The following is a 26,338-nucleotide window of genomic DNA, read 5'->3' as shown; positions in this document are numbered from 1 at the left end:
GAGCGTTATCGTGAATTCTGCAGTTTCTCTCTTTCCGATTTATGTATTGTGACACTCCAAGCTATCCTGAGAGGAGCAGGCAACAAAGTCTTCTTTTCAAAGTCAATTTTGGCCCATTGAAACACTTAATCCCAGCTGACAACAGTTCTATTAATACAGCACAATCGCAGAATTGATTTCCAAATGTTTCGAGAGAATGCCCACCTCAAAAACAAATGATAACTATCTTCCATGTTATCACCAATGTAGAAAAGACAACCACTATTAATACTTGTGTCCATCTTAATTTGTTTCATCTCTGTAGACAATCTGTTAAGACAGCAAGCTATGCCGTGAAGCTATACCTTGGTAGATTCCAAGTGCCCAAAAAAAGAATATGCCAGTCAATACGAGGCTTCTTGCTTCGTATGTGTTCCCTGGCAGTCTTGGTAGAGAAATTCCAATCCGCGTAAGCTTCCAGTTGATGATCTAGTTGATATTCAAGGTGGTTTATGTGGTGTTCTAACACCAGAAATTCTCGTAGAGAAAGGATTAATTGGTAGAGAAATTCTCACAGCTTTTCTCGATTTCAAACTAAAATGACAAAGTAAATAACAAACCGACATATCCCTTTCTCAATGAATTATCTCAAGAGTTTTAAAATATATTATTTCAAGAAATAAAAATATGAGAAATATTTTTTTCTTCAAAGATAGGGATTACAAATAGGATTTGCCGTAATTCAATTAGATCACGGGTTTAGTTTAACTAGGTCAGATGGGAATGAAGCCGTCCTTCGAGGCTAGGAGAAAAGAGACTCCATGCCTTCGCCACTTCACATCCCACAAATCTGAAGACATATTTTTAATTATAAATAAATAAAGAATAAGTTGTAAAGAATCCTCCCAGGAAATCACCATTACCATGGAGGAGGAAGTTGTACAAACAACAGATAAGGATTGGATATAAAAAAGGAAAAAACAAAAGCAAAGTAGACCCTAAAATAGAAGAAAGAAACAAAAGCCCCAAATAAAACTGACAAAACCCCCCTGCAAAAAATTGTCAATCTTTTTCTCTTGTACGGCAAAGTCACTTCCTTCCACAGGCAGACTCGTAGAACTCTCCAAAAGAGTCTCTTCACACAAGCCAAAACACAAAAGAAGCATCCTGCCCATCATTCCATCGCGGCCGGGTGAGGTCCGGGTTGACTCGGAGCGTTTGAAGGTCAAAAGGGATGGAAAATAGTTCTCTTATTTTGGATGGCCAAAAACGGGTGCCCTTAGGTCTGGTTGTATCTGATTGTGCTAAAAGATGGTTTCAAGATGCATTAAAGGAAGCAAAGACTGGTGATATTACCATGCAAGTTCTTGTGGGTCAGATGTATTTTAATGGCTATGGTGTCCCTAAAGATGTTGAAAAGGTTTTAACTTTTTCTTTCTTTGATTGTTTATTTTATGGTTCTTTATGTTGTTTTCTTTCTGGGTTTTCTTTGTATTGTTGGTTTCTTTAATTTTATTGTTCTTAGCGTTGTATTTAGTTCCAAGATCAGGATGCAGCCGTTGATGTGCGATTTCAAGGTTTGGTGTAAATTGCAAGAAAATATTGGATTTTTGAGTGTTATGTTGCCTTTGGCTTTAAAAAAGGGAAAACTCAATTCATATTAGGTTGCAGGTTTTCCTTTCCAATTTCTTCAGCTTGCTTGTTTAGTTGTGTATATAATTTGGGTTGAGAATATTATAGCTTTCCAAGGCTACTACATTTGTTTGCTTTTGAGGAAATTGGGAAAAGGAACAGAAAATTAGAACTTTTAAATACTTCCGTGGTCTTCTTTTCTGTTGTTTAAAGATTAGTGAAGAATTACTACTGTGCATTAGTTGCATAAAGCAAAATGGAAATGGGTTTAAGTTTATATAGTCCAAAGATAAGATTCTTCCATCGGCAGTTGGTTGACTTGTAAGAGGTCACTGGAAGCCCGGTGGATATAGGAAATTTGCTTTTTAAATTGACATTTAGAACTGTGAGCTAAGCTTGATTTTGGCTATTTAGATTATAGGGGTTGGAAAGTTTCTTTGTAGAATCATTTGTTTCTAATTGTGACAAATACCAAAGTTTTATCATTTTCTATTCAACATGAGAGGGCGTGTTAAGTGAAATGTTTACAGCGTGACAGTCTCATGGTATGTGTTCGATAAAGACTTTTTGTTTCATTGCTAATCCTATAGTCCTACCAGCTATTCTTAGCCTTCCATTTGTCAATTTACCTGCTTAATCTTCAGTTTTGTACTGCCCCCAATCTCTTTGGTTATGAATTTTCCATTCTGAATGATCTTCATAAACTCATGTTCAAGGGAAGTTATTGGATGAGTAGAGCTTCAAAACGTCGAATGTCGGTGTGGAAAGTAAGCGATAAACGTCCAGGTAAATATACTCTCTTTCCCTCCCTCCCTTCTTCTCAGTGGTATTTTAGAGTATGGCTCTGTTTGTTTTACATGACTTTTATCTGGACTCCTTTAGGTTATAATGCAAGTGACTCAGATTCAGATGAAGTGGAGGATGACAGGAAATAAGACCAGACATTCTTAGTCTTGACAAAATCACAAATGAGAATGCAAGGTGAATCTACCATTGTTGCTGCTAACTTGCTAATTTCTTGTTATTGATTGATTCTATTTCCACTTTCCTTCCACGCACCAGTACAAAACTCATCTTTCGTACCAGTTTGTCTAAGAAAATTAACCATTACTGGATGCACAATAATAACTTTTAAAATTTATGACTTGCTTAATATGTTGGGTCATGTTCAGCTTCAATAGAAGCTCTTGCTACGCTGTCGATTTGTTCATTCATAACAAAGTGTGGGAATCACTGTGTTTTATCCTCTTGCGGCTTTGAAAACCACAAAAGATGAGAAAACCCCCAAAGTAACGCCATAGTGCTTAAGAATCCTCTTGCGACTTTGGAAACCACAAAAAAGGAGAAAACTCCTAAAGTAACGCCATAGTGCTTAAGATTATGTAACATAATTTTTTGTTGGCGATGTTGCTCTCAATGATCTTAAGTGGTTTCAGGGAGTAATTGTCAACTGCTATGAAGTTGCCATAACGAATCAGGATATCCACTGGACTTGCATATTTGCTTAGAAAACAGAGCCAGGAAGTAAGACGGAATAGCTTCCACTCTACCCCCACTGTCCAAATTATTAAAAAGCTTTCCTTTCTATGCATACCTTGTGGTGCCAATTGAATCCTAGAGTTTCTCCTGCTGTCATTATCTGTTTCTATTACGCTTGCTCTATTTTCTTGAGTTCTTAATCCTAAACTGGACTGTGAAATCACTTTCCAGTATTCAATTTGATCCATTTTACTTCTTTATGCCCACATTGGATATCTGAGATTATTTTATATTGGCAAATAAAGACAAAATGAGATGATGATGGGGATATATGGTCCAGGAGAACTGAGGAATTTCCATTTCTTTTTTAATGTTGCACGACTCTGTTAAATTTTTGCTCATTCACTAGAATAAGTAAATTTTGTTGACATTTGATGTATCTAAGGAGTAAGTATGTGTACTCAGGCCTCAATCAATCTATTCTTTAGAAGTGAAGGGCTTGCTTGTGCCATTGACCTGATGGGCATGACTATGACTACCAGACAACTCTTTTTGACATTGCACCCACATTAATCATCCCCCTTAATGATTTTGCATGTTGTTAGTCTCAAACTAGACAGTTATAGTTCTTGCCATGAATGGGCACTGTCCTTGGATAAAGTATCTTGCCACTGCAAATTCACGGGCTTGCTTTTTTGGATTTAGAATGGATCAATCATTTTTTTGCAGTATGCTGAATTGGCCCATCTATGCATGACTAGCTTGTAGTGATTATGAATTTCAATTTATCATCAATAGTTTGTAGTGATTCTATAAAGTCAGTGGTATTTACTAGAAGAAGGTGAGAGAAGCTTTAATCTCCATTTGATATTAGCAAGAGAGATGTAATTGCAGAGCATACCTTCATAAAACTTAAAGTGACCACCTGTTGAAAGCACGCTAAGCAACAGCTGACACTGCTGGTTTGGACAGCGCATTGAGCTCTGGTTTTTATGAGGATTTTGTCACTAAGCCATGAAATGTGTTTGGAGGGATTGAGCTATATTATCCTTTGAGGTGGAAAGATTTAGGGGTATAAACAACTGAGGTCTTGTTAGGCGTGAATGGCTGGTTGGTTAGGTTGATGGTCAGCCAGTAGAAGAAAATTGGACACTGGAAAGATACAAAGCTATTAATTGTAGTTTGCATCTCATAAATGGATTTTAGAAAGTTGTGGAGAGCTTTCATACTGAATTCTGTCCATTGTCTTTTGCAGTGTATTTTTCAGCTGCGCTGTCTCTTTGGAAGTCCAGATGCTGATGATATCCTTCCCACCTGTTAAACTTTTTTGATTTAGTTTTCCTTTGTATTATCCAACTATAGTCTCTAGGTATGTTTTCTCATTTGTAGTGTGGTGTTTTTGCATTTAAATTTTGGGCCCTGGTTCATATGTTTCCGGACCATTTCCGGAGAGAATTTCTCCTATTTCTCTTTCTTTACCACAAAGAGTTTAGCACAAAATTTGGAATGAAGAGGTTGCTCATATGGTTTCGCTTGGAAACATCTTCGATTATGTATTTTTCTTGGTCCTTTGGTGCATTTGCCTCGAGCAAAGAAACAGGAATGTTGCATATAAAACGTGTTTTACTAATCTTTTCTCTTCCCTATTTGCAATTGATCGGATATTCATGGTTTCAGTTTAGAGGTGAGGTTCTAACCGAGCACGTTTGTTATTTCCCTTCTTTTATGCTCTTAAGTTCTTGATCATTGACAGATACTTTACTGGGTCTCAACAACATTTTCAATCCAACATTAAATAACCAAAACTTGAATTAGCATTTAGCATAAATTTGTACAGGATTTCTAGACAAATTCCAAGTTGATACGGGGTACAATTAATGGGTTGCTGGTTGCTGAAGCATGGTTCGGGTCATGCCTGCGTAATAGGGTTCAAGGCAGGCTCCTTCCCACCCAAAAGAGCCGGTCTGGATGGGTTAATTGGGACAATACTATCTGCCTTCGCGTCTGTCCTTTCTCCATTCCCATGGCTTCTCAGGATTAGGTGAAGCCCATAACCCTACTCGCTTTGCTCGAGCCTCCTTTTCCCACTAGTAAGATGAATACAAATTACAATAATTAGGTTACGAAAGTTTCAGAAATGTTTTAAGAAGTTTGGTGGATCTAATGATATAATTTTACTCTTCACCAACACATCCCTATACTAGGAAGGAATCGCTGGTTATTAAAATCTTGATATTATATTAACAAATTCTCTCTGCGATGCGAGGTGAGGTTTCAATCTTATTATATTCAGTAATTTCCAGTGCGGGAGTTAGCTAAGAATAATAGTCGCTTACTGTTTCTAGTTCCCAGCGTTGGTCATATGCAGTATAATGCCATGCGAGCCCCTTCTTGAGCATTATTTCCTATTATACACACAGATTTTAGAAATCTCATACACCACTAATAAATCAGAAAGACAAATTCGAGAAAATGGGGACGCACCTGTACAAATATTCCATTGCAATATATATCACCTACACAGCGGCCATAACGATCTTCTCCATAAACAAAGATTCTCAAACACTTGCCCTGAACAAGATTAGCAAGCTCCTCTTTTGCCTCTTGCCCATATGGCATTTCACTCTCAGGTGCATCTATGCCCCTATATCGTTTCCACTCCAGATACATTAACCTCTTATGCAATCCGCAGGCCATTCACGTACTGAGGGGGGGGTGTTTGTTTGTTGTGGTAAGACCGTGTTTTATAAAAAATTAAAAAAAATCACTTGAAATTAATTATTTTTTGTGTTTTTTTTTTATCGTTTTGATGTTAAAATTTAATTTTCAAAAATATTAAAATATATTATTTTTATATTTTCAATAAAACACGCTTTAAAAAATAACTAAGAATACACTTCTAAACACCCCCGTGGATCTTACGGGGAGCAGATGTTACCTTAATCGAATGCGATACTTTCGAGCAAGAATCTCCTTATTTTGAATATTTATTACCCTGCGCGCAAAAGAGTTTACAAAGCATTTGTTGGAAAGGGATTTGTTGCCCGAGTATTCATTAAACAAAATTCACACGAGAAATCAGAAAACCAACCGATATCCTGCTTCAATAATTGTTTTATGAAGCGCATCTGCCTTCCCATAGTTCCTCTCTGCACGAGCTTTAGATCTCTGAACAGTAGCCTTTTGAACCTCCCTTGGAACACAAGCTGACTCCCTGGGTTCGGTCGTGCTAACATAAACTGTAATGGTGTCTCCATCAGCTACGGCTCTTGCATCCACCTGGGTTAATTAAATCAAATTGTCTATCACATGAAACCTATTCTCGAAAATAAATTGATGGTAAATGAATTCAAGGTTTGAGCAAGGGCTATTGTTATAATTAACTGGTAGTGTTGGCATCTCAAACTTGACCCCTTCAGGCAATGATGTTGGTATCCCAGCACAAACTTGAACAAGCGTGTGAGGAAGTGGGAGACCATAGAAAGCCAATAAACCCTGTAAGGTAAAATAGGAACAATAATCTTGCATTAAACCTACGCTGCTGTAGTAAACATTCTGCACCTCAACAAATCTAATGCTATGGTAGGTGGTTTTCAATCCGTACCTCAACATCTGCCTTTTGGTGTCTCTTCAAGGTCTGAATAACCAGCCTAGCAGCTTCTTCAGGAGTTTTTGGTGGGGGTTTTGCTTCTTTCCAGGCCTCCAACAACTTTCTATACCTTCATAAAAGTCCAAAATTTATACTAGCTACATATTACTACATGCTTGTGACTTTGCAATCATACAACCTGCAGAGAATTAGGGATTGTAGTGTAATAATTACCAGTTAGCTTGAGCCTTCTTGGATGAAACCACATGCTTACCAAGTTCTTCTGGGACCTTAAGAAAAAACAAACAAAAGACACTCTAAACTCTAAAGATCATAAAAATAAGGTAAATCATAGCATGGTAATTAAAAAAAACAGAAGTTCCATGATCACTCAGATCGATGATGACCAGGAATTTAATTGCACCATGAGAAATGTCAACCATTAACAGGGACAGCCAGAATTTCAAGAAAGATTAAAACATAAGCAAGAAAGAATACCTGAGAGGTAATTTCAAAGTGTAACAAGTCACGGGCAAGAGCTGAAACACCAACTGTGGCTGCTGATACACCGTGTGGCCCCAATGAATCAGAGTCCCCTGCTTCTGCTGTTTCGTAACAATGCCCACATAGGAATCTCAAGGCATTTCCCATTTTCAATTCGAGATTTGTTTTCTATTAAAAGAGAAGCTTTGATTTATCAAGAAAGAAAGAACATAGTTTCCTTCGAACTTTTTCGTTGAGAAGGAGAGAGAACCGTGGGGTGTGGGGTGTTAGGTGCGGGTGTAGGGCAGGAATCTTGAGCGAAGAAATTAAAGAAAAGGAAGGAAGAAGAATACGTGGTTGATTTGGTAGTTTATGTTGACTAGAGAGGTAAGATTAAGAAGACCCTTTTGTAAGCAACGCTGAAATCACGCGCTTGTAACAGACGTCACTTCAATCTCCCTCTCTCACTGGTCAGTTTACGAAAAAATGAAAAGAAAGAAAGTCACGCGCCTGCTTTCCAACATTCAACGTTCCTTGCAAATGATAGTTAATTATTATAAGCAAGAACGTAATAATTTCCAGTTCACAGGGGTAAGATGGGTCTTGAATGGTCTCTTGACCTTTTTGGTGAGAAAAAAAAAAAAAAAGTGGACTGGGAAAAGATTGTCGTTCTTCATTTTGTGGTTCAGTGGAAAAGGTTTGGCTGTCGATAAATAGAAGACAACACTGAATATAAAATTTATTTTTGCAGTGTTAATAAAAATGATGTGCTTTTTTTAAACTAATTTATGAGAAAAAAATAATTAGTGATAAAATATTAAAAAAGAATAATATTTCCAGGGGTTGATTTTAGATTTCTAAACCAAAAAACAATCCTACTCCTCCATCATTTGCTTTCCAGTGGAGATATCTTTCCTTTTCTTTCACGAGTTGTATTCCTCCTCTCTTGTCTCAGAATCCGAGTTTAATTCTTTCCAAATCTTCTTGTTGATGGGAAAAAATTCAATTGTATACATATTGATGGAGTCTTGAAAAATCTTCGCATGAAAATTAACCTTTCACGTAGTGATCCTAGACATATATAGACGTATAAGCTTCTTGGTATCAGCTCTGCGCATGAAAAACTGGCTTTTCATATGCTGTGATCTTGGACATAGATGTATAATTAAGCTCAATAACGGCTTTGCTTATGAGCTCTATAGGCTGTTGAGATCGAATGGTGAATGAATGTTTGCCTGAAAAGGCAGGTATTTTTTAAAATGAGAGATAATTCTCTTATATTTAAGTGAGTATAATGGAAAATAAATATACAAAAAGATATAAGTACAAGAAAGTGTTGAATTTAAGAAAATTATAACATGTCATGTTTACTTAAATCATCTAGAATATTTGGTCAGGTTAACTCATTTTCAAAAAAGTTATATGAAAATTATTTGGCAATTAATAACATATATGTTTATCATTAAATGTACTACTTATAGATAATTTTTTTTGATAAATATTAGTAATATGTTGGGAATAAATAATTGATGTTGATTAAAAAGTCATTATAAAATAATTTTAAAATATAAAAATCTGAATAGAATAAATATAATATAATTTTTGTATTTTAAAAATATTTTTAAATTAATTTTACTTGGTATGAGTTAATATATATATATTAAATTTATTTTTTTATCTTAACACATGTTTATATAATAAATAATATCAAATATTTATTAATAATTTATTGTTTTTATTTTAAAAATCCTCATGTTTATATAATAAATAATATCAAATATCAAATATTAATAAATAATATCAAATATTTATTTTACTTGGATTTTTAGTTTTTATTTTAAAAATCCATGCTCTATGCCACTGGTTTTGACCCACGAGTGAATCATCAATATCCTGGATGTTGTACATAATAACAAGTCTATGATGTCAAAACTTTAGTGTCAGAGAACCTACACCAAATCCAGGCGGTGATTGGATGACAATGGTTCTCGTGAGATAGTTCAGAAGGGCTGCCTGTGCAGCCGTTCTCCGAGCAAATCCTTTGTGATTTTAAATTCGTGGAAAAAGAAAAGGAAAGGAAAGATTTCTCTGCTTTTTTCAATTTAATTATAATTTTGAGGGTTTAGTTAAAATGATTAAATTTTGAATTTATTACTTAGAAATGTTTAGTTTAAATTCTATAAATCCTAATTTCTATAATTATTAATTTTAAAATTTATAAAATTAATTAAAATACATACATAACTATACATATAATTTTAATAAAAAAAATCACCTTCATATCAACCCAAACAACAAACAACATCGGCACCACCCTGAGTCGTCGTAGGGGGGAGGGGGGGCATTGACCCTAACATGTCACATGGGCCAACACCTAAACGATCGAATATTATCCTTTTCAGCTCCCTCTTGTACCTTTCTCTCGAACATTCTATCTCCTCCCTCCCCCTTGGATCTTCTGCCTCTTTTTCACCGCATAGATTATTTAACATATTCACATTGGCGGAGTTTTGTCTGGGGGGCTTTTTGCTGCCGTTTTGGTTGCTTAGGGCTTCATGGATTTGTTCAACAGATCAGACTATTTTTATTATCGAATATCTCTAAAAAAATCTAATAGTAGAATTAAACTACCTAATTAATTAAATCTTAAAAATATTATTACAAAAAAAATCCATCTTTCTTATAATCACATGTTAATTATTATTTTTTAATTTATTTTATAATAAATTAATGTTATTCTTGCTGACTTATTGTTTTCTACAAATATGTTAAATATAAATGTTATTTTTTTTAATTGTGTATATAATTTTTAAAATTATTCTATACTTTATTTTTAATAACTAGCAAGTTCATCACTATTATTTTTTATATAAAATGTATATTAAAATATATATCAATTCATCAAAACATATTTCAATTCATATCTATATACATATAATATTACACATATATATTTTAATTCAACAAATTCCTAAATTATTACACGTCCTAATATTTTTAATAACTAATTATAAAAAAATAATTATTTATTCTGCTTTTTATTTTTATATTGTTATGTTTTCTTCTCCTCTGTTTTTAAAAGAACAAAAAAAGTTTAATGAAACATGTGGAGGATATATATTATATATTATATATTGTATCATGTTTAACAATAGCTAACTTGGTCAATTAGTAGAAATTAAATCTGTATTATTAATATTATAATATAAAAATATTTTTAAAATGTAAATAAATAAAGTGGGCAATTACCTCGGCTCCACGACTGGACTCAAAACCTGCTAATAACACTAACTAGTAGCCGGGATAAAATTATGCAAAGAAAAAGGGTAATGATAATATTCTACATTGCAGTTCTTAAATGTAATGTCTAATGGAAAATACAGGCGCTACAGTCTGCGGCCTACACACATGATCTGCAGTGACTAGCAGCAGCAGGTGCTTGCACCGACCCATTTGATTTTCATCCATCGTTGTTGTATACTTACGCTCCATGACGATGATGCTTGATCCAGTTCCATATTAAATTTATTTACGAGGAATGGTAACGTGCTTTGTTCAGTTATTATCTCGGGTGTTTACCTTAGCTTCAAAGGGATTAGTTTAAAAAGATTGCGACAGTGGGCATTTATTGGTATTCTGTTTGGATAATGAGCTTCATTGTTTACAGTGCAGATGAACGTTTTGTTTTCTGCAGAATGGAAGAGGGAACTCTGTGAATCCATTTGGGCTATAGCGGTCACAAGTCAAGACAATCCATTTTGGGCTTAAAGCCCGCATGCTGAAATCTTGTTTCTATAGCTTGAAGCCGGCCATTAGTTGTTAATTAATTAACATTTACTGAAATGCTTTGATATTTCACATTAGCAATGAACAATAAAATGTCTGGATTTTTGCCTGTGTCTCTTTTTTTTTAAAATTCAGTTTTTTTTAAATTTTATTATTTAATATTATATTTTAATTTTTTTAATTTCATTTTTTAAAATTATATTTATTATAATAATGAGCATGTAAATACTAAGACTTTTTTTACTTTAATTTTACATGTCCACCAGATGAGCTAAGTTCGGGTTTTTCAACTCTTTTTAATAATATTTTTTTATTTTATTTTTAAATATTTTATTTATTAAAAATAGCTTTGAAGTTTTTTTATTTTACTTCTTCATATTCTCATTTAATTTTTTTTGTTAGCAAATAAAATTCTTCAACATTTATTTTTTTAATTTTTTTCTTGCAATTTTATCCCTTAATATTTAATTAATTAAAAAATAATTTGTGGTTTTTTTTTTGTATTTTTCTTTATACAAAATTATCTTAATCTTCTGTTTATGGTTGCAATGTTGATAAGTTTAATCTGACTTGATTTAAAGTTTTTTTTTGTTTTTTTTAAATATATTTTGTAGTTTATACCATCAATACTGAAATATTTGATAATTATATCTTATAAAAAAGGTTTTGTAGTTATCTTGATATCATAATTATATCGTAAAATTAGCATGCTAATCTAGATAAACACAGTGTGCTTTTTTGATATTTTTTGTTAATTTATTTATTTTTGCTATGTTTTTTTATTTATATTATTTAAACTAATTGGATTTCAAATTTTCTTCTTTTATTTCTTGAAACGCTTGCGTTGCTATCATTTTTCTTATCATGAAAGAAATTTAGACTAGCCACCTATCTAGCAGGTTAGCAAGTCAAAACCACAAAAACATATAGATCAGGAAGTCTCGATGCTTTAACCTGAAAAGCTTCACATTTCCATGTTCCCGTGGCTAGGTTTTGGTCGTATATTCCCATATAAGAAGTCATTCCAGGTGAGAACGCATACACTGCAGCATCACAAACTAAACAGATGCACGACGACATTTGTTGGCTCTCTCATGACAAGGCTTGTTCTCTCATAATACTTCCATTGGAATGGTAGAAGAAACGTGGCGTTGGAACTTGAATATCGAAGCACTGGAAAGGGCCCCTTGTTCTATAGGTATTCTTATTGATCGACATAGAATCCTCGGCTTGTCTTCTATTTCTGCCACATCAAAGATCTATCGGCTAGCCATACTGCTTGTCGGGAGGCGCACATGACAGGGAGGCTCTATCCTTTGCCTTATGGACGGCCAAAAACCCCAGAGTTCATCCAACAGTCATGCGAGTGTGTATGATGAAGAATTTTTGAGAAAAGTTAGAATAGAAATGCCAAGCGGTGCTATTATCAATTTCATAGACGATAGCGCAAGAGATGGATCTGGAATCTTCTCGTAGTTCAATCAATTTTGGCAGACCACGGCCTTATCTTTGGAGGTCGTTGCCATGAAACAGAGCCAGAAGCTCCAACAAGCCTATCAGAATGTATGAATTTGCGAAAGCTTGGGCCGATAGGGGATATACTTGCTTCCGAGGATATTTTGTGACATTAAAAACGCCATCAACATTGCCTCCCTATAAAGTATAAGCAGGGTTCGTAGTAAGACCCTAATAGAAACTCTCTTTTTTTAATCAATCATTGATAGATTCATGAAAACCATCAAGAACATACAAAGAAACCATACAACTTTGACTCTGTACCAGTTGCGTATCCTTCCTCGTTTCCTAAAGAAGTAGAATTGGCTTTGACAGATGTCTTTCCTTTTTTATCAACAGGTACTGAAGCATTAACGTCGTGGTGCGTGTGTTAGTTACGGCGAAGAAAGCAAGCACATAGATGGCCAAGGTAGATAAAATTAACTTGCTAAACTATGAGACCATAATGTAATCAGCTCTGTCGGAGAAACTAATTGCAAAGATAATCAGATATTTCCATGATGAATCTCAGCTTACCTTCTATGTATCACACAAAGGATCAAAACCAACATGGTCAACTGATGTTGCTTCACTTTCTATGTTTGTGTAGATGGCATAATTTAGCTAGCTTATACCCGGCCCCAGTAACCCACGAAAGCAAAAATGTATTAGCTTGTCGGTATCTAGCTGGATTGCAAATCATTTAATTCCAATTCTTGCGTCTTCCTTCAATTATTATTTTATCATTTTGTTTTGCAATAACTAAGGCATTACTGACGCTCGATGCAATGCAATTCCTTTTGATTAATTAGCTCTACTAGAATCAGATGATAACATGTAATTTACTCTCTGTCCAAGGCCATCCATGCTCAAAACAAATATAAAATAACTGGATTTAATCAGATGCTTATGATTTCATTTGCTTCATTATTCCCGAATAAAGCTAAGATTCTACAAAGCGCCTTCTTTTTTCTGCACAATAACATGAAAAACCCAGATAAAAGAAACAGCTAGAACAGAATTCAAAGTCTAAGAGCGATTCTGTACAAAACAACCAACTGGGTTATCCTCAAACTTGCCGAGTCACACAACTCTACTTCGGTTGCTGAATCGTCCTTGGACTCAGCTTCACACTCACTATCTTGGGTGCCTTCTCCGAATACCTCGGTGCCTGAGCACGATCAACTCGACCCCTTTTCCACTTCACCACTCCAAGCGAAACCAATTCCTTGTTACATCCCTTCACCTCCTCCTCCTCTCCTGCAACAAAAAGAGAGAAAACCGAGTTAGAGAGTAGACTTGGCGACTCGGAGGAAATTTTAATTTCTAGGACGGCACTTATTTACCTTTGATAGTGTCGTAAATTGGGTCGTCGAAGAAGAGAGAGTAGAGATCGTCAGGGAGGAAAGAATCATAAATATCAGAGAATGAAGGGTCAGATTCGGGATCATAGAAACGTTCTGCGAGCCAGTAGTCTCGGAACCAAGGGGAGGACTGGACAAGGGCCCACCATTGGTCGGAAAAATCCTCCACCGTTCGATATGACAGCGGTACAAATAGCGGAGCGTTAGGATTTAATGTTGATGCTGATCTGTGAGACATTATCTCCATTGCCACTTGAAATAAAGCTGCGAGAGAGAGAGAGAGATGAGTGAAGGGTGGTGGGTATTACTAGATGCAGAGAGAAGAGCTGTTAAGGATAAGAAGAGATATTTTTGATATTTTTCTATAAAAACTATGATGATTATATAGCAAGGTCGGGTTTTAAATAGCCTTTCTTTCTGGTTCTATTTGCAGAAATGACATTTTTTTTTAATACATTCAAATGCTATTTTGTTTTCTTTTAAACAAGTTTTTTCTAATTAAAAAAATCGGATCTTTTAAAATTAACATTTAAACGGAACATTATTTCCATTTAAATGCATGCAAAATCTTTCTTTTAATTAACATTTAAAATTCGCTTTGGTTGGTTAGGCATGTAAAATGTACATTTTTTTCTAGTTATGTAAGAAAATTGTTATCATACTCGAAACATAAATATAAAATGTACATTTAAAGTAATTTCTGTCAATAAAAGCTTATTATATAATCATATTTTCTTAAATAATATTAATCTAATGACAACAACAAAAAAATAATAATCTGATTAGGTGATATAATTAAATCTGCCTGGATTAGGAAGAAATATTAGTATTTGTTGAAATCCTTAGAAAACTAATCTTTTTATTAACAACATTATCTCAAGTCACTAGCAATTTATTACACTTTTTTTTTATGGAAAGAGCAATACCGGAACAACAGAATATAAACGTTACGGGCAGGTCACTAAAAAACAAAGACAGAAGTCAGGAATATAAATACCCTGCAGCGTGTCTTTGAAAAAAAATTACTTTTATTTTTATTTTTATTCGAAATTATTTTTTATAGTTTATAAATTTTAAAAAATACATGAATTTAATAAATTTTTAAATAAAAAATAATTTTAAAAACAACTTTTACCGGTAAACAAGAAAGTGATCTTGTTTCCCAAAATCCAAAGCTACGGGGACCCCAAAGGAAGAAAAGCACTGTTAAAAGGCACGTGCTTCTTCCTCCTTATCTTTTTGCTTCTTCTTCTTCTTTGTTTTTTCTAGGGAATGAACTGCACCTTGTTTTGGCCCAAGAGAGTACATTTGATTATGCAATCCACGAACTAATATTTGATTTAAAAAAGAGAGCAAGTGGGGTAATATCAAAAGTAAGAAAACTGACGTGTAATGGTGTGAGTGGTGTTCCTTGCTTTCCCTCTTATCTGCGTAGTAGATAACACGTCATTGCTCTGATCCTGTGTTCTTCTTCTTCACTTATAATATAGTAAGAAACGTTTCTTGCTTCTCTCTCTCTCGCTGGGTGCATACTGCATCCGGGGGCCAAGGCCCGAGACAAAAGAACAAGCACGCCTCAATTCACATGCACCATTAGAAGAAAGAAAAACTGATTTTGTAAACTGATTCGAGGCCCGCTCTAAAAATGAAAGAATCCAGTCCGACTCCGAATAGAGGTCCAAATGGGTATAATTTTCGTTTAACGTCCGCCCCACAAAACTTGCTCGAAACCTGTTTTGTTATCCAACTCACGCTGTACTCTCAGATGTCAGATTGCGGTGATTGACAGGTAAATTCGTATGCAGGTGTCGATTATTAGCCCAACGAGTGGGAATTCATAAACAATTTTGCTCACATTCCACATCAGGGATGCATAAAGAAGATTCAATGTCGAGGTTTGAATCACTTAACTAGAGTAATTTATTTTTTAAAGATTATAGGTCGAATCTTATAAATTCTAAAATTATTGAATATTTATATAATTATTAATTTTAAAATTCATAAAATTAATTAAGTCACATTCAATCTAATCCGGACATGTATGTTAATTAAAAAAAATTCAGTGTCATTCTATCTTTATATATACGAGAAGAAAATTGGGCATTCATCATTCGGGGTTGAAGAGAAGATGAATGTTGCTGTCAGTATCAATTGGTGAACGTGATTTGTCAAGAATATGGAGTAACCATTTTAGGCAAAGAAAAGAAAAGAGATAACTAACCTGGGCCTGTGATGACTCATCAATTTGAGCCGCTGAGAAGGGGGAGGCAAAAACCCTCACTGGGTTGAGAAGAAACTCAGGAACCAGCACGATCCGAATTTAATGCTTCCTAACGGTCAAAATGGAGGATGCATCATGCATGACAGTAGCCACAGAGTCCACAGTTATGAATAAAGGAAACGTCCAGATTCCTTCCCCAGTCAACTACGGCTCTTGTTAGAATGCCGCGCTAAACCAAACCTCTCATTTAAACACATCCCCCCTCTCCCCGTCCTCCCTATCTCTCTCAATTAACACCATGGCTGTTTCATCATCATCTTCTTCGCCTTCCAGAAATCTGAAAATAGGTATGGTGGGCTTTGGCCCGTTTGCACAGTTCCTGGCAAAGATCATGATCAAACAAGGGCATACTTTACGGGCGACTTCTCCTTCCGATCATTCTTCCCTCTGCCAAGATTTGGGCATCTCATTCTTCAGGTTAGCACACATCCAAACACACAAATGTCTGCAAGAATTGTTGCTGAACATGCAGTCTTTATAATTCTGCTTATGCTTTGCTAGGGACACGGGCACATTTCTTGAAGCAAATAATGATGTCATTTTGATTTGCACATCAATCCTATCCCTATCGGAGGTTCTCAATACAATGCCACTACATTGCCTGAAACGGTCACCTCTCTTTGTGGATGTTCTCTCAGTCAAAGAGTACCCGAGAGATGTTCTATTGAAAGTATACTGTCATTTCCATCATACCATATTGAAGTTAAAATACGATTTGTTCCTTTTGATGTTATTATCTCGGCGAGTATTCAAGCACGCATGTCAATTGCTCAGGTGCTGCCAGTGGAATTGGATGTTTTGTGCACTCATCCGATGTTTGGGCCGGAGAGTGGGAAAAATGGATGGAAGGATCTTGCTTTTATGTATGAACGAGTTCGAATAAAGGACGAAGCTACGTGCTCAAGTTTTCTACGAATTTTCGAAACTGAGGTAACCTAATAACACCACCAAGATAACTCTCCCTTTTGGCCTTAGCTGGCATAGATGTTATTAGTTGCTGCTAAACAACAGCCTAATCAGCGACTTATAAGCCATGTATATCAGTAAGCACTTGACCCAAGAGATAACCATTAGCCAAGAGACAACCTTTTTATCAATATGCTTGTTAAACGGGCCACTTTCTTCACATCTCTATCCTAAAAACAACGAACATGAAACAACTAAAACTCGACTAGTGAGGAGTTATCCTTATTAGTCATTGGGCCACTTCTGAACAGATAAAAGAATAGCTACTTAACATACGAAGACAGCAAAATGCTTTCTATACGCCTTCACTTTTCATCTGAAGGAATCTACCTCTTGATAAAAACAGGGTTGGGGGAGACAAAACTCCACCACCGAGCTTTCGACCCAGCATTTTCAATAAGATTGCATCCTCGATATATTCCCCATTCCATAATGCAATAACTATAAAATGTTTGATTCTTTGGTGACCAGGGTTGTAGAATGCTTGAAATGTCTTGTGAAGAACATGATATGGTAGCTGCACGGAGTCAATTTCTTACTCACACAATTGGGAGGTAAAACTACTGCCTTCAAACATTCTAGACCGAAACCACAATTAAGCTTGAATTCCTTCCGATGTAATAGGATTTTATCGGAAATGGAGGTCAAGCCCACATCCATGAGCACAAGAGGTTTTGAGACACTGATTCATCTGGTATGCTCAATTGCTCAAATTTTCATCAACTCTATTTCCCCCTGTATCCTTGTCATTAAACAGACCCTAAATACAAAGTGAAGAAAGAAACCAAATAAGTCTCTTCTTTTTTCTTCTTCTCAGAAAGAGAGCACCATGAAAGACAGCTCTGATCTGTTTAGTGGCCTATTCGTCTATAATAGATTTGCCAAACAAGAGGTAAATTTGCTATACTCTTATTAACATGGTCACCTAAATTTTAAGATTTTAGTTATTTTTTCTTTCTTCTTTTTTTTTAAGATTGTGTGACACGGAATCTAATGTTCCCCAAAAAATTTCTGATGCAGCTGAAGAACCTAGAACTTTCCTTAGAAAAGGTTAAGCAAATGCTACAAGACAAGATGACCGAAGAGCAGAAACTGAATGAGTCCAAGTTTTGATGTAGAAGTCTTGCCAATATCGCATTAAACATATACTGTTGTGCTATGACTAATTATGCTTTCCGCTTAGATTTGGGCATTCATTGCTTTTGGCTTCTATTCCTTCACGTCGTTTTAATTCTCTCCTACAAGACATGGGATTTCTTTTCCAAGAATGTACCCGGTAACTTCTTTTTTTATCCTTACATAACGTGGGTAGAAAGAACAAGAAGATAAAAGTAAACACTCAAAAACTGAAAAACAAAACTAAAAAATATCATAAAGATATCATCTTATTTTAGAGTTTAACTCTAATATTAATTGATGCAAAAAATTAAGCTATAATTTGAGAGTTTTAGAACGAGAAGTTGATAAGTGTTGAAGAAAAATCACAATAGTTATCATTTAAATATATATGTACATAAGTGATTAGTACATCGTGTTTATTTAAAATTTTTGTTAGTTATTTTTTTTATACAGTATTGCTAAAGAAAGGTATTAACAATAAAGGAATTTTGAAAGTTTAAACAAGAGGCTACTGAAGTCGCTACCAATCCTATTTAAAATTTGAGCACAAATCTTCTTGAAAAGGGAGGGAATGATATGGTTCAGCTTGTGATATAATCTATGTAAAGTCAGATTCGTATTTTGGCGTAAAATATACAACAATCCAAGTTTACAGTAATAATCATAATTCTCAATCCGATAATTAAATCGGGCTAAAATTTTATGCAGGCTCTTCAGATATGTTTTCCTACCTTGAGTAAAAATTTCAAGTTCAGAAAAATATCACAATATTGGTTAACATAAACTGTGTGAATTTTATTATTTACTTTCTTTTTGACTTGTGGACTTTCTATTTGGTTAGAATTCTTTTTCTATAAGAATGTGGCAGCTAGTTTTGGAGATTTTCTAGTTCCACAAGAATCTTTAATGAGCTGCAATATAATCTTTGAATGTGGTAAGGATTCATTAATGTTTCAGAATCTTTTTTTTATAAAAATTTCTTATTCATCATAGTTATACAAGGAAAGAAGGGATAGTGATATTTAATGAAAAATTAATTATTTTTTTATATTTGGGCTTAATTAATATTTTGTTTTGAGCTAGAATCCAAGGCTTGTTTGGATCGGGTTAAAGATTTCCAGTTTAAGGTTTTTGAATTAGTTTTATATGTGGATTAGTTCAGTCCACAATGGTAGATCCATTAGTGTTACTTTTAAGAATTATTTAAACACATATAATCTAAATTTTGACAGTTTTTTATTATTATTATTTCTGAAATTTTTTAATTTTAACATGTAAAAGGGATTTTTGCATTATAATTTTCTTGTTGTAGGGCTTTAAGCTCTCCTTCCAATCAAAATAAATAAATATAAATATTCAAGATGTTAAAATAAGAAGCCACATGTTCTCTAACTTCTATGACTTCTATAACACGGTATGTCAAAATACCAATCCTATTGGATATGCAGATGTATCACCAATGCTTTGCTATGTCTGTGCCTCGCAGTTACTGGGTGGCATACGAAGTTTGGATTTATATGCTCCCTAAAAATGGCAGTGTGTTATTGCTGGGTAGGTTTGAGGATTGCCAAGTTTGAAGTTTTAAGGGTTTGTTTGCACTTATATACTAGGTGAGATTTGATGCTAGCCTCCAATCTAGTGGTAGTGAACTTCTTGCTTTTGCAAGAGTTAACTAGTTCAAATCCTCCGTCTAGCATATTTGAGTTTCAAAAAAATGCCCCATTACAAAACAAGTCAAAGGAGCCCCTCATCTTTGTAATGGTAGCCAATTCAGTCCCTGGTGGCAACACACTTCCCCTACCCCGCTAATTACTAATGCTAACTCCCATAACCATTGATTTTGGGATCCTATGTCCAAAAATAAAATTGCTGGCAGAACCAAAGTAGCCCCTCATCTTTGTAGTGGTTGCTAATTCAGTTTGTCCGTGGTACTATTATTAACTCCCCTACCACTGATTGTGGGTTGCACATTTCTATCTTTGGCACACACGAGAAAGAAAGGGTTCTGTTGGAATCCTAAAATCAAGTTCTGGGATCCCTGTGGCGGTAGCTCAAGTCAGAAATTTACGATTTTTTTTTCTAATGATTTAATTCCTTGAGAATAGTAGGAAAACACGCAGGAATAAGAATCTCAAGCAAGGACAGAAAGTAGCTTGGAGATTGCCATAGAAGAAATAACAGAGCAAACGAGATGAAAGAACAAAAACATGCACTCCATACCCGTCCTCAAATGCAAATCAAAACACTCACTATTTCATTATGAAATCTAAGAAAATAACCCCGGCACATAGGTAAGCTGACACTCACTGCTGTTTCATACTGAAATTCAAAATCCTACGCAGGAAAATCCCGGCCAAAAATTATCCTACTTAGAACCTTACACATATAGTAAACACGAAAGCTTCAGAATTTCTTGGAAGATTCTAATTTTACCAAAGTTATCAAAATACCCTTGTTTCTCTAGAGACTACAAAGAATTAAGATTTTATGCACCTTCCAAATTCACCCATAGCACATCAATTACATTCCCAAATTAGGAACCGTGACCTCATACCAGATGGACTTACCTCCCACGCTCACCCACAGTTCATCAAATAAATCCCAAACTAGAACCCATAACCTTGGACTGATAATCCAATCTATAAAATCCCATAAAAACAACATTTTAATTTCCCTTGGAAGAAAATCCCTGAACTTTCAAGTTAATATTTAGTGAAATAGACAGTAAAATAAAACAAACTGCCTTAGGATTATGCCATTCATTTCTCTGGAGAATAATTTCAAGCTATACTTCTGAATTTACTGCATAAATTCAAATTTAGTGCAATCGGTATAAAATCTGTAGCTAAATCTAGTGTGCCTACGCCATGTTTGCCAAAATTTCAAAGAATTATACTGAACAAATTACATTAGGGCAATGAAAGAGGTATATGATTGAAATCTATTCCTTTCAGTTCTCTCAGCTGCTCAGGAAGAAAGCTTTACAAAGGAGTACAAAAATATGAAAGTAGAATCACCACCTCATTGATTGTTGATTTCATCAATATTGGTATCTTTCAAGGTATTACATCCAATTGCAGCTTTACTAGGAGAATCCAGTGTCTGATAAGAGGGTGGTTCACTCTTCTGACTTTGCAGTCCTGAAAAGCGTGCAAGGTCGACCCATTGCTGCAGGAATTAAGGCAAAAGACAAAGTCAAGTTCATGCTAAAAAAGAGAAAACACTGGAATGCAATGCCATTGCTGATATTTTGTTGATGATTTTGATTTTGGTGGGGCCCATCAAGTTGATATTCATGAACTAAATCACCCCAAATGAAACAGCTCCACACTTTAATACCAATAAAATAAATCCCCTTAGTTTATAAATGGTTTACCATTTTTGCAGAAGCCTTTCTCTTCAGATAAGTACATGCAAATGCTTAGTATCTTTGACTACATGATTTCAAAGAGATGCATGACTTAAAAGATATTTCAAAGAAGTAAATATAGCTTTTACCCCAAGTGGAACTTGTAGTGAATGAAGAAGATTCTAACCTGAGTTCCCCAATAGGAGTTAATTGTCCGAACAATAAATGACAGCATATTTACAAGAAGAGTTTGAGAAGAAAATTCATCAGAGATTCGATGCTCGACAATTCCAGCAATTATCTGCAATAACCAAGGAAAAGAAAAGGCTCAAGCAAAATAATTTACCAAATAAATAATTTACCAAATCCTACAGGATATCAGCTACGGAAATGCCATGTGCATGCTTTTTCAACCTTCTAAATAGAGATAGCTATAAGCCTGTAATACTAAGCCTACATAGCTTCCCTTATAAAAGCAGCAGAGCAAGGACATGGAAGCTGGGAGCTCGATGTTTGCAGGAGTGCTGCCCCAGTTGTTTAGCTCATTTTATCATGTTGACCAATGATATAACAGACCATGCTTTTCAAGGACTCTGTAAATTTCCGAATGAAGGCGCAACACTAAATCAAATTTATATGTTATAGCAGACATTTAAGAATTTACAGCCTTAGTTTAAGCAATTGAGCAAATACAGGTTCTAAAAAAGCTAGGTATGCATGGTAACCTAGAAGCCAAGGCAGATTCAGACTCTGGAAGGTCATGAACAGCAATTTCTATTAAAGGTGATGAAGGAAATCGAGGGCAAATTGGATATCAACTCACATGAACTATTAGTACATGGTTCAAATCAACAGTTGAAATTCAGCATACTCTACTGTTAGCTCTTAACTTGCAGTGAGATTAAAAAGATAGCGATGAAACCATTGGAAAAGAGAAGAAAAGAAAAATCACTTCATTGTTACTTAATCCATTCTGTCCAGGACCATATTCCTCGTATACAGCCATATTTACATGCTCTTCCCAATAGAAAGGAAGCCAGATATTCAAGGAGTTTTCGCCATCATACTATTTATCCTTACCTTATAGTGGAACTAACAATAAATAATCTATGCCCAAATAAATTTGTCAGATAATTTGCAATGCAAAAAATGTAATTAACAGGTCCATTTTTCACAGCAATAAGTAACTCTACCTGATACCGCAGATTGGCTGATGTTCCAAGAAAGCATCCATAGATAGCTGCTGTTTTGAGTATTGGTGATCTTTTAGTTCGTCGATCAGTAACCAATGCTGGATTGATTAGTTTGCGAATTGCATACAAAAGATTTGAGGCAGCAACAGCCCCAATACTGGAAATAAATCCAACACTAGAAAGCTTCACACCACCAACAATGACAGATGCTACTCTGTGACTGATATTCCAGTCCTTCCCTACAAGATTCTTTTGAAATGCATTATCTGGGATGGACTTAAGGAGACCTTTTAAAGCATCCACACTGTCAGGGACTGCTGTGTCATCAGCATAAGAAAGGAATGACAAAGTTGGGGCAGGAAGCCACACAGTAAAAAAATCAACAACTATTCCCCTGACAGTGTCTGTAATTACATAGTCAAGCTCTTCAAAGAAATTTTCTTTTCGCCTCTCATATTGCGCCAAAAGAGTAGTGGTGATTGAGATTGCCTCTTCTATAGCTAATCTATGCAAGAATTTGGGATCTGCCAACAGCCTTTCCCTGAAACCCTGCACACTTAAACAAGCTATGGTCAAGTAAGTACCAACAACATTACCTTTCCTAGCAGCATCCCATATCAAGCAAATGATAATGTCAAGAAGCTTTGCGGTAAGAATGAAAAAATTCTAATGAGAACAAAGTTTTTGCTGCCAGAGAGTGAGTATACCTGGAAACGATGAGTGAGTTCCTTAATAATAGGATATTGCTCCAGATCAAAGAAATTCTGCAGTACTTCTGGCGATACCAAACCAAGATCAAGTCCTTTTTGGAGGTCCTGACGAGCATAGCAGCATATTATTTCATGAAATAAAAGGAAAGAAATGTCCTTGAGGAGACAGCAATTGTGTGAGAAAATTTATGATTGGAAAATAATGGTAGCTTGCAAACTCAGCAAAGTAACCATATTTTTGCACCTTTCTTCTGTCCTATAGTTGTTATTTCAAGAAAAAACAGGAAAAATATAGCTCTCATATTGCACCCTTCAGCTTACCTGAGGCAGGGCATCTCGCCTCCTACCAGCTGCATTCATCACTCGAGCAATTTCAGCACGATCAAAGCAATTCCGATTGCAAGGTCTGGCAGCAGAATACCACAAGAAATCACCGACAGGGACTTCCCCCTCTCTTCGTATGAACTGTCTTTCAGGATCAAGTAATATAACAACTTGGTTTTTCTTCTGTGTCTTCTTTGAAATTCTTGCTGGCAAACCTGTCCCTCTGGATCCATACATTACATGGCTTGCACCTGTCACCACTACTAGCAAACCATTGGCTCCTCCATCTATAACTGCTTGCATAATAATTTGAGACATGGCATGATCCTCAACTACTCTTGCTTGTGCAGATAAGTACGAGCTAGGTCCAAAAGGAACAGGTTGCTTTGGAGCATTCATATCAGTTGATCTCCGTGAGATAGATGAGAATCCTGAGATGAAGCCTGAACCAGCTGGAGGAGCATACAATTTACGATCAGCCTTGGAAAGCCCACGAATGCCCTCGGCTTGCACAGTCCTCAGGACCTACTCATGCCACGGGGATAAATAAATCCATGACAATATATCATTTCACACTCTGACTGGTATATAAACTAACAAACTAAACCAAGTGAAACAAACACTTAAGTATGAAAGAAGAAGGATAACCAAAAAGTTTACTGCTTAAATATAAAACAACCCCCACAAATCCTGAAACAAAAACCTGATAATACATTCAAAAAATAAGCAATGCAACTATTGTCCGACGTATTACCGTAAAATCATAAAAAAAGCAACTTTCTTCCAATGTTATACAATAGCTAACAAAAGAACCAACGAAACAAATAAATTATATTTCCTTTAATACAAATGATCCATAAATCGAGAAAAAACAAGCTGTCACACTCAATAAGTATAGATTACTAACATTAACCTATGTGTTAACACTTGCAGATAGCATTATTCAACACTTTGATGGATATACAAAGAAGCAATTTCATTTTACCTTAAGCGGAACACCACAAGCAACAATTCTAATTCCATTATCACGACAATAACTCAATAAAGGCTCACACTCCTGCCATCCTTGCGGCGGCCAGTGCGTCATGTAACCCTTCAATGTCTCTCCATCTATCCTGCCACCAAAGTTCACAAACATCAACGTGAATAATTTATTATTGGTTTCTCAGAATAATGTTTATACAATAAATGGTGAGAAAAGGAAGATACACCACCTTTTATCCAAGTATTCATTTAGCAGGCGCTGCAAGTCACAAGGGAAAGCTTCCATGGCAAGAGAAATTGATTTCTCCCTCTCATCGCACTGTTTTTTCAAATTCTTAACAATCTCAAGCTCCAACTCTTTATCATCTTTTATAGGCACTTGCTCTGCTTCTCCTAAATACACAATCCTACCATTCATTATCTTCTCCCACACTTTTCGTTTATCCTTCCCGACAGCCATCGGCTCCCCGATCACCGTCGCGTCATAAATCCTCGAACTTATCACCTCCTCCGCCTTCTTCTCCGCCGCCACCGGCGGAGGAGGAGGAGGAGGCGGAGAGTCCGATTCTTTGTTGGCTACCTCGGCTTTGGAGGCTGCGGATTGGAGGATTGAAACGCCGAGGGCGAGGAGAGGAGTGAGCAACACCTGGCGGCGTCTGGTGATGGTTTGAGTTTGACTGGAGCATGGAGAATCGGGGACGCTGAGGTGGCAGCGGTGTGCGAGGGAAATTGTTTTGGAGGGAATGAGGAGGCGGAGAGGTGGTGAGGGTGGAGTGGAGGGACAAGTGTGCCGTGGTGGTGTAGAGGCAAAGAGGCGTTGCGTGTGGGGCCTCATTTTTATTTTATTTTTTTTGAAACGGTAGTAACTAACTGTGGTGTGGTGACACACGGTTAGGGCGTGTGAGAGAGAGACTGTGGACCTTTGAAATAAAATAGTACCGTGGAGTAGTAGGAGTGTGGATTTGTATTCAGCAAGTGGAGGGAAAAAAAAAAAAACTTTGTGGCTTGGAAGTGGCGTGTAATTCTTGTTTTTTTTTAATAAAAAAACTGATAATTTTGTTGATCATGTTTTTTTTCTGAGGTGCGGAAAATTAGAAATGTAGGATATGTGGCTATAAAAAGGTTTGTGGTGTCTTCATGGGGACCAGAAGTGGCTTCTGTGGTTAGGCTTTGGGGTGATGACAAAAAATCCATTTCACTCTATAATTTAAGAGGAAAAGAAGATGAATTTTGTGACATTGAATCAAATATTTGCAGATAGAGGAAGGAGAGGAATCAGTATATTCGCAAAAAACATGACAAATTTTCAACTGAATGATAACCACTCTTCTGTAAACTGGCATCAGGTAGCTCTTAAAGACAGGGGGTACTGGCATCAAGCAAATGGTCGGTCCAACTCGGTTGAATTTTTCATTCCTTTTCCTTTCAGCTCAGAAAAAAAAAATAACAAAACTAGAATGAAAGCTAGTTTATTGATCAAATTTTGAATTTATTCTTTCAAGATTATTACAAGTTTACATAATCATTAATTTTAAAAGCCATCAGATTAGCTGAGATATATACTCAAATACACAAGTTAATATAAAAAACGACGAAATTAGATATT

General features: G+C 35.6%; 5 protein-coding genes and 1 long non-coding RNA gene across 10 annotated transcripts; 3 read left to right on the top strand and 3 right to left on the bottom strand.

Annotated features, from left to right (window-relative positions):
* Nucleotides 1-817: 817 nt before the first annotated feature.
* LOC105111778 (uncharacterized) lies at nucleotides 818-4,730 on the top strand. Of its 2 annotated transcripts, none has more exons than XM_011007338.1 (4): nucleotides 818-1,399; nucleotides 2,328-2,397; nucleotides 2,494-2,587; nucleotides 4,346-4,730. In XM_011007338.1, the coding sequence occupies exons 1-3, from the start codon at nucleotides 1,214-1,216 to the stop codon at nucleotides 2,544-2,546; spliced, it is 309 nt and encodes a 102-aa protein (XP_011005640.1). In that variant the 5' UTR covers nucleotides 818-1,213; the 3' UTR covers nucleotides 2,547-2,587; nucleotides 4,346-4,730. The 2 variants fall into 2 exon arrangements, with proteins under 2 accessions (XP_011005640.1, XP_011005568.1); XM_011007266.1 differs by having other exon boundaries at nucleotides 820-1,399; nucleotides 2,494-2,592.
* A 137-nt stretch (nucleotides 4,731-4,867) lies between these two features.
* LOC105111685 (staphylococcal-like nuclease CAN2) lies at nucleotides 4,868-7,483 on the bottom strand. The gene is made up of 9 exons (XM_011007160.1): nucleotides 7,178-7,483; nucleotides 6,914-6,969; nucleotides 6,695-6,809; nucleotides 6,475-6,585; nucleotides 6,182-6,369; nucleotides 6,029-6,085; nucleotides 5,575-5,734; nucleotides 5,427-5,495; nucleotides 4,868-5,177 (listed from the first exon to the last, which is right to left on the bottom strand). Exons 1-9 carry the CDS (start codon nucleotides 7,328-7,330, stop codon nucleotides 5,079-5,081), a joined length of 1,008 nt encoding a protein of 335 aa, XP_011005462.1. The 5' UTR covers nucleotides 7,331-7,483; the 3' UTR covers nucleotides 4,868-5,078.
* Nucleotides 7,484-11,775: 4,292 nt separating this feature from the next.
* LOC105111218 (uncharacterized) lies at nucleotides 11,776-13,549 on the top strand. The gene is made up of 2 exons (XR_839586.1): nucleotides 11,776-12,619; nucleotides 12,803-13,549. It is a non-coding gene; the product is annotated as an uncharacterized LOC105111218 (long non-coding RNA).
* LOC105111281 (protein EARLY RESPONSIVE TO DEHYDRATION 15-like) lies at nucleotides 13,326-14,173 on the bottom strand. Of its 2 annotated transcripts, none has more exons than XM_011006694.1 (2): nucleotides 13,789-14,173; nucleotides 13,326-13,699 (listed from the first exon to the last, which is right to left on the bottom strand). In XM_011006694.1, exons 1-2 carry the CDS (start codon nucleotides 14,051-14,053, stop codon nucleotides 13,536-13,538), a joined length of 429 nt encoding a protein of 142 aa, XP_011004996.1. In that variant the 5' UTR covers nucleotides 14,054-14,173; the 3' UTR covers nucleotides 13,326-13,535. The 2 variants fall into 2 exon arrangements, with proteins under 2 accessions (XP_011004996.1, XP_011004927.1); XM_011006625.1 differs by having other exon boundaries at nucleotides 13,326-13,702; nucleotides 13,789-14,171.
* A 1,737-nt stretch (nucleotides 14,174-15,910) lies between these two features.
* LOC105111427 (arogenate dehydrogenase 1, chloroplastic-like) lies at nucleotides 15,911-18,243 on the top strand. 2 transcript variants are annotated; one of them, XM_011006885.1, is made up of 8 exons: nucleotides 15,911-16,277; nucleotides 16,310-16,504; nucleotides 16,589-16,757; nucleotides 16,862-17,017; nucleotides 17,525-17,607; nucleotides 17,678-17,747; nucleotides 17,871-17,945; nucleotides 18,074-18,243. In XM_011006885.1, the coding sequence occupies exons 2-8, from the start codon at nucleotides 16,326-16,328 to the stop codon at nucleotides 18,164-18,166; spliced, it is 825 nt and encodes a 274-aa protein (XP_011005187.1). In that variant the 5' UTR covers nucleotides 15,911-16,277; nucleotides 16,310-16,325; the 3' UTR covers nucleotides 18,167-18,243. The 2 variants fall into 2 exon arrangements, with proteins under 2 accessions (XP_011005187.1, XP_011005114.1); XM_011006812.1 differs by having other exon boundaries at nucleotides 15,911-16,504.
* A 2,707-nt stretch (nucleotides 18,244-20,950) lies between these two features.
* Nucleotides 20,951-25,726, bottom strand: LOC105111558 (uncharacterized). 2 transcript variants are annotated; one of them, XM_011006988.1, is made up of 7 exons: nucleotides 24,963-25,726; nucleotides 24,734-24,863; nucleotides 23,746-24,273; nucleotides 23,422-23,529; nucleotides 22,715-23,263; nucleotides 21,709-21,822; nucleotides 20,951-21,340 (listed from the first exon to the last, which is right to left on the bottom strand). In XM_011006988.1, exons 1-7 carry the CDS (start codon nucleotides 25,565-25,567, stop codon nucleotides 21,194-21,196), a joined length of 2,181 nt encoding a protein of 726 aa, XP_011005290.1. In that variant the 5' UTR covers nucleotides 25,568-25,726; the 3' UTR covers nucleotides 20,951-21,193. The 2 variants fall into 2 exon arrangements, with proteins under 2 accessions (XP_011005290.1, XP_011005354.1); XM_011007052.1 differs by having other exon boundaries at nucleotides 24,734-24,858; nucleotides 24,963-25,074.
* Nucleotides 25,727-26,338: the final 612 nt, after the last annotated feature.

This window comes from Populus euphratica, unplaced genomic scaffold, assembly GCF_000495115.2.
Source record: "Populus euphratica unplaced genomic scaffold, PopEup_1.0 scaffold1.1, whole genome shotgun sequence".
NCBI lineage: Eukaryota > Viridiplantae > Streptophyta > Magnoliopsida > Malpighiales > Salicaceae > Populus > Populus euphratica.
The sequence above is the reverse complement of the archived record's forward strand: the minus strand, read 5'-3'. Positions and strand labels throughout refer to the sequence as shown.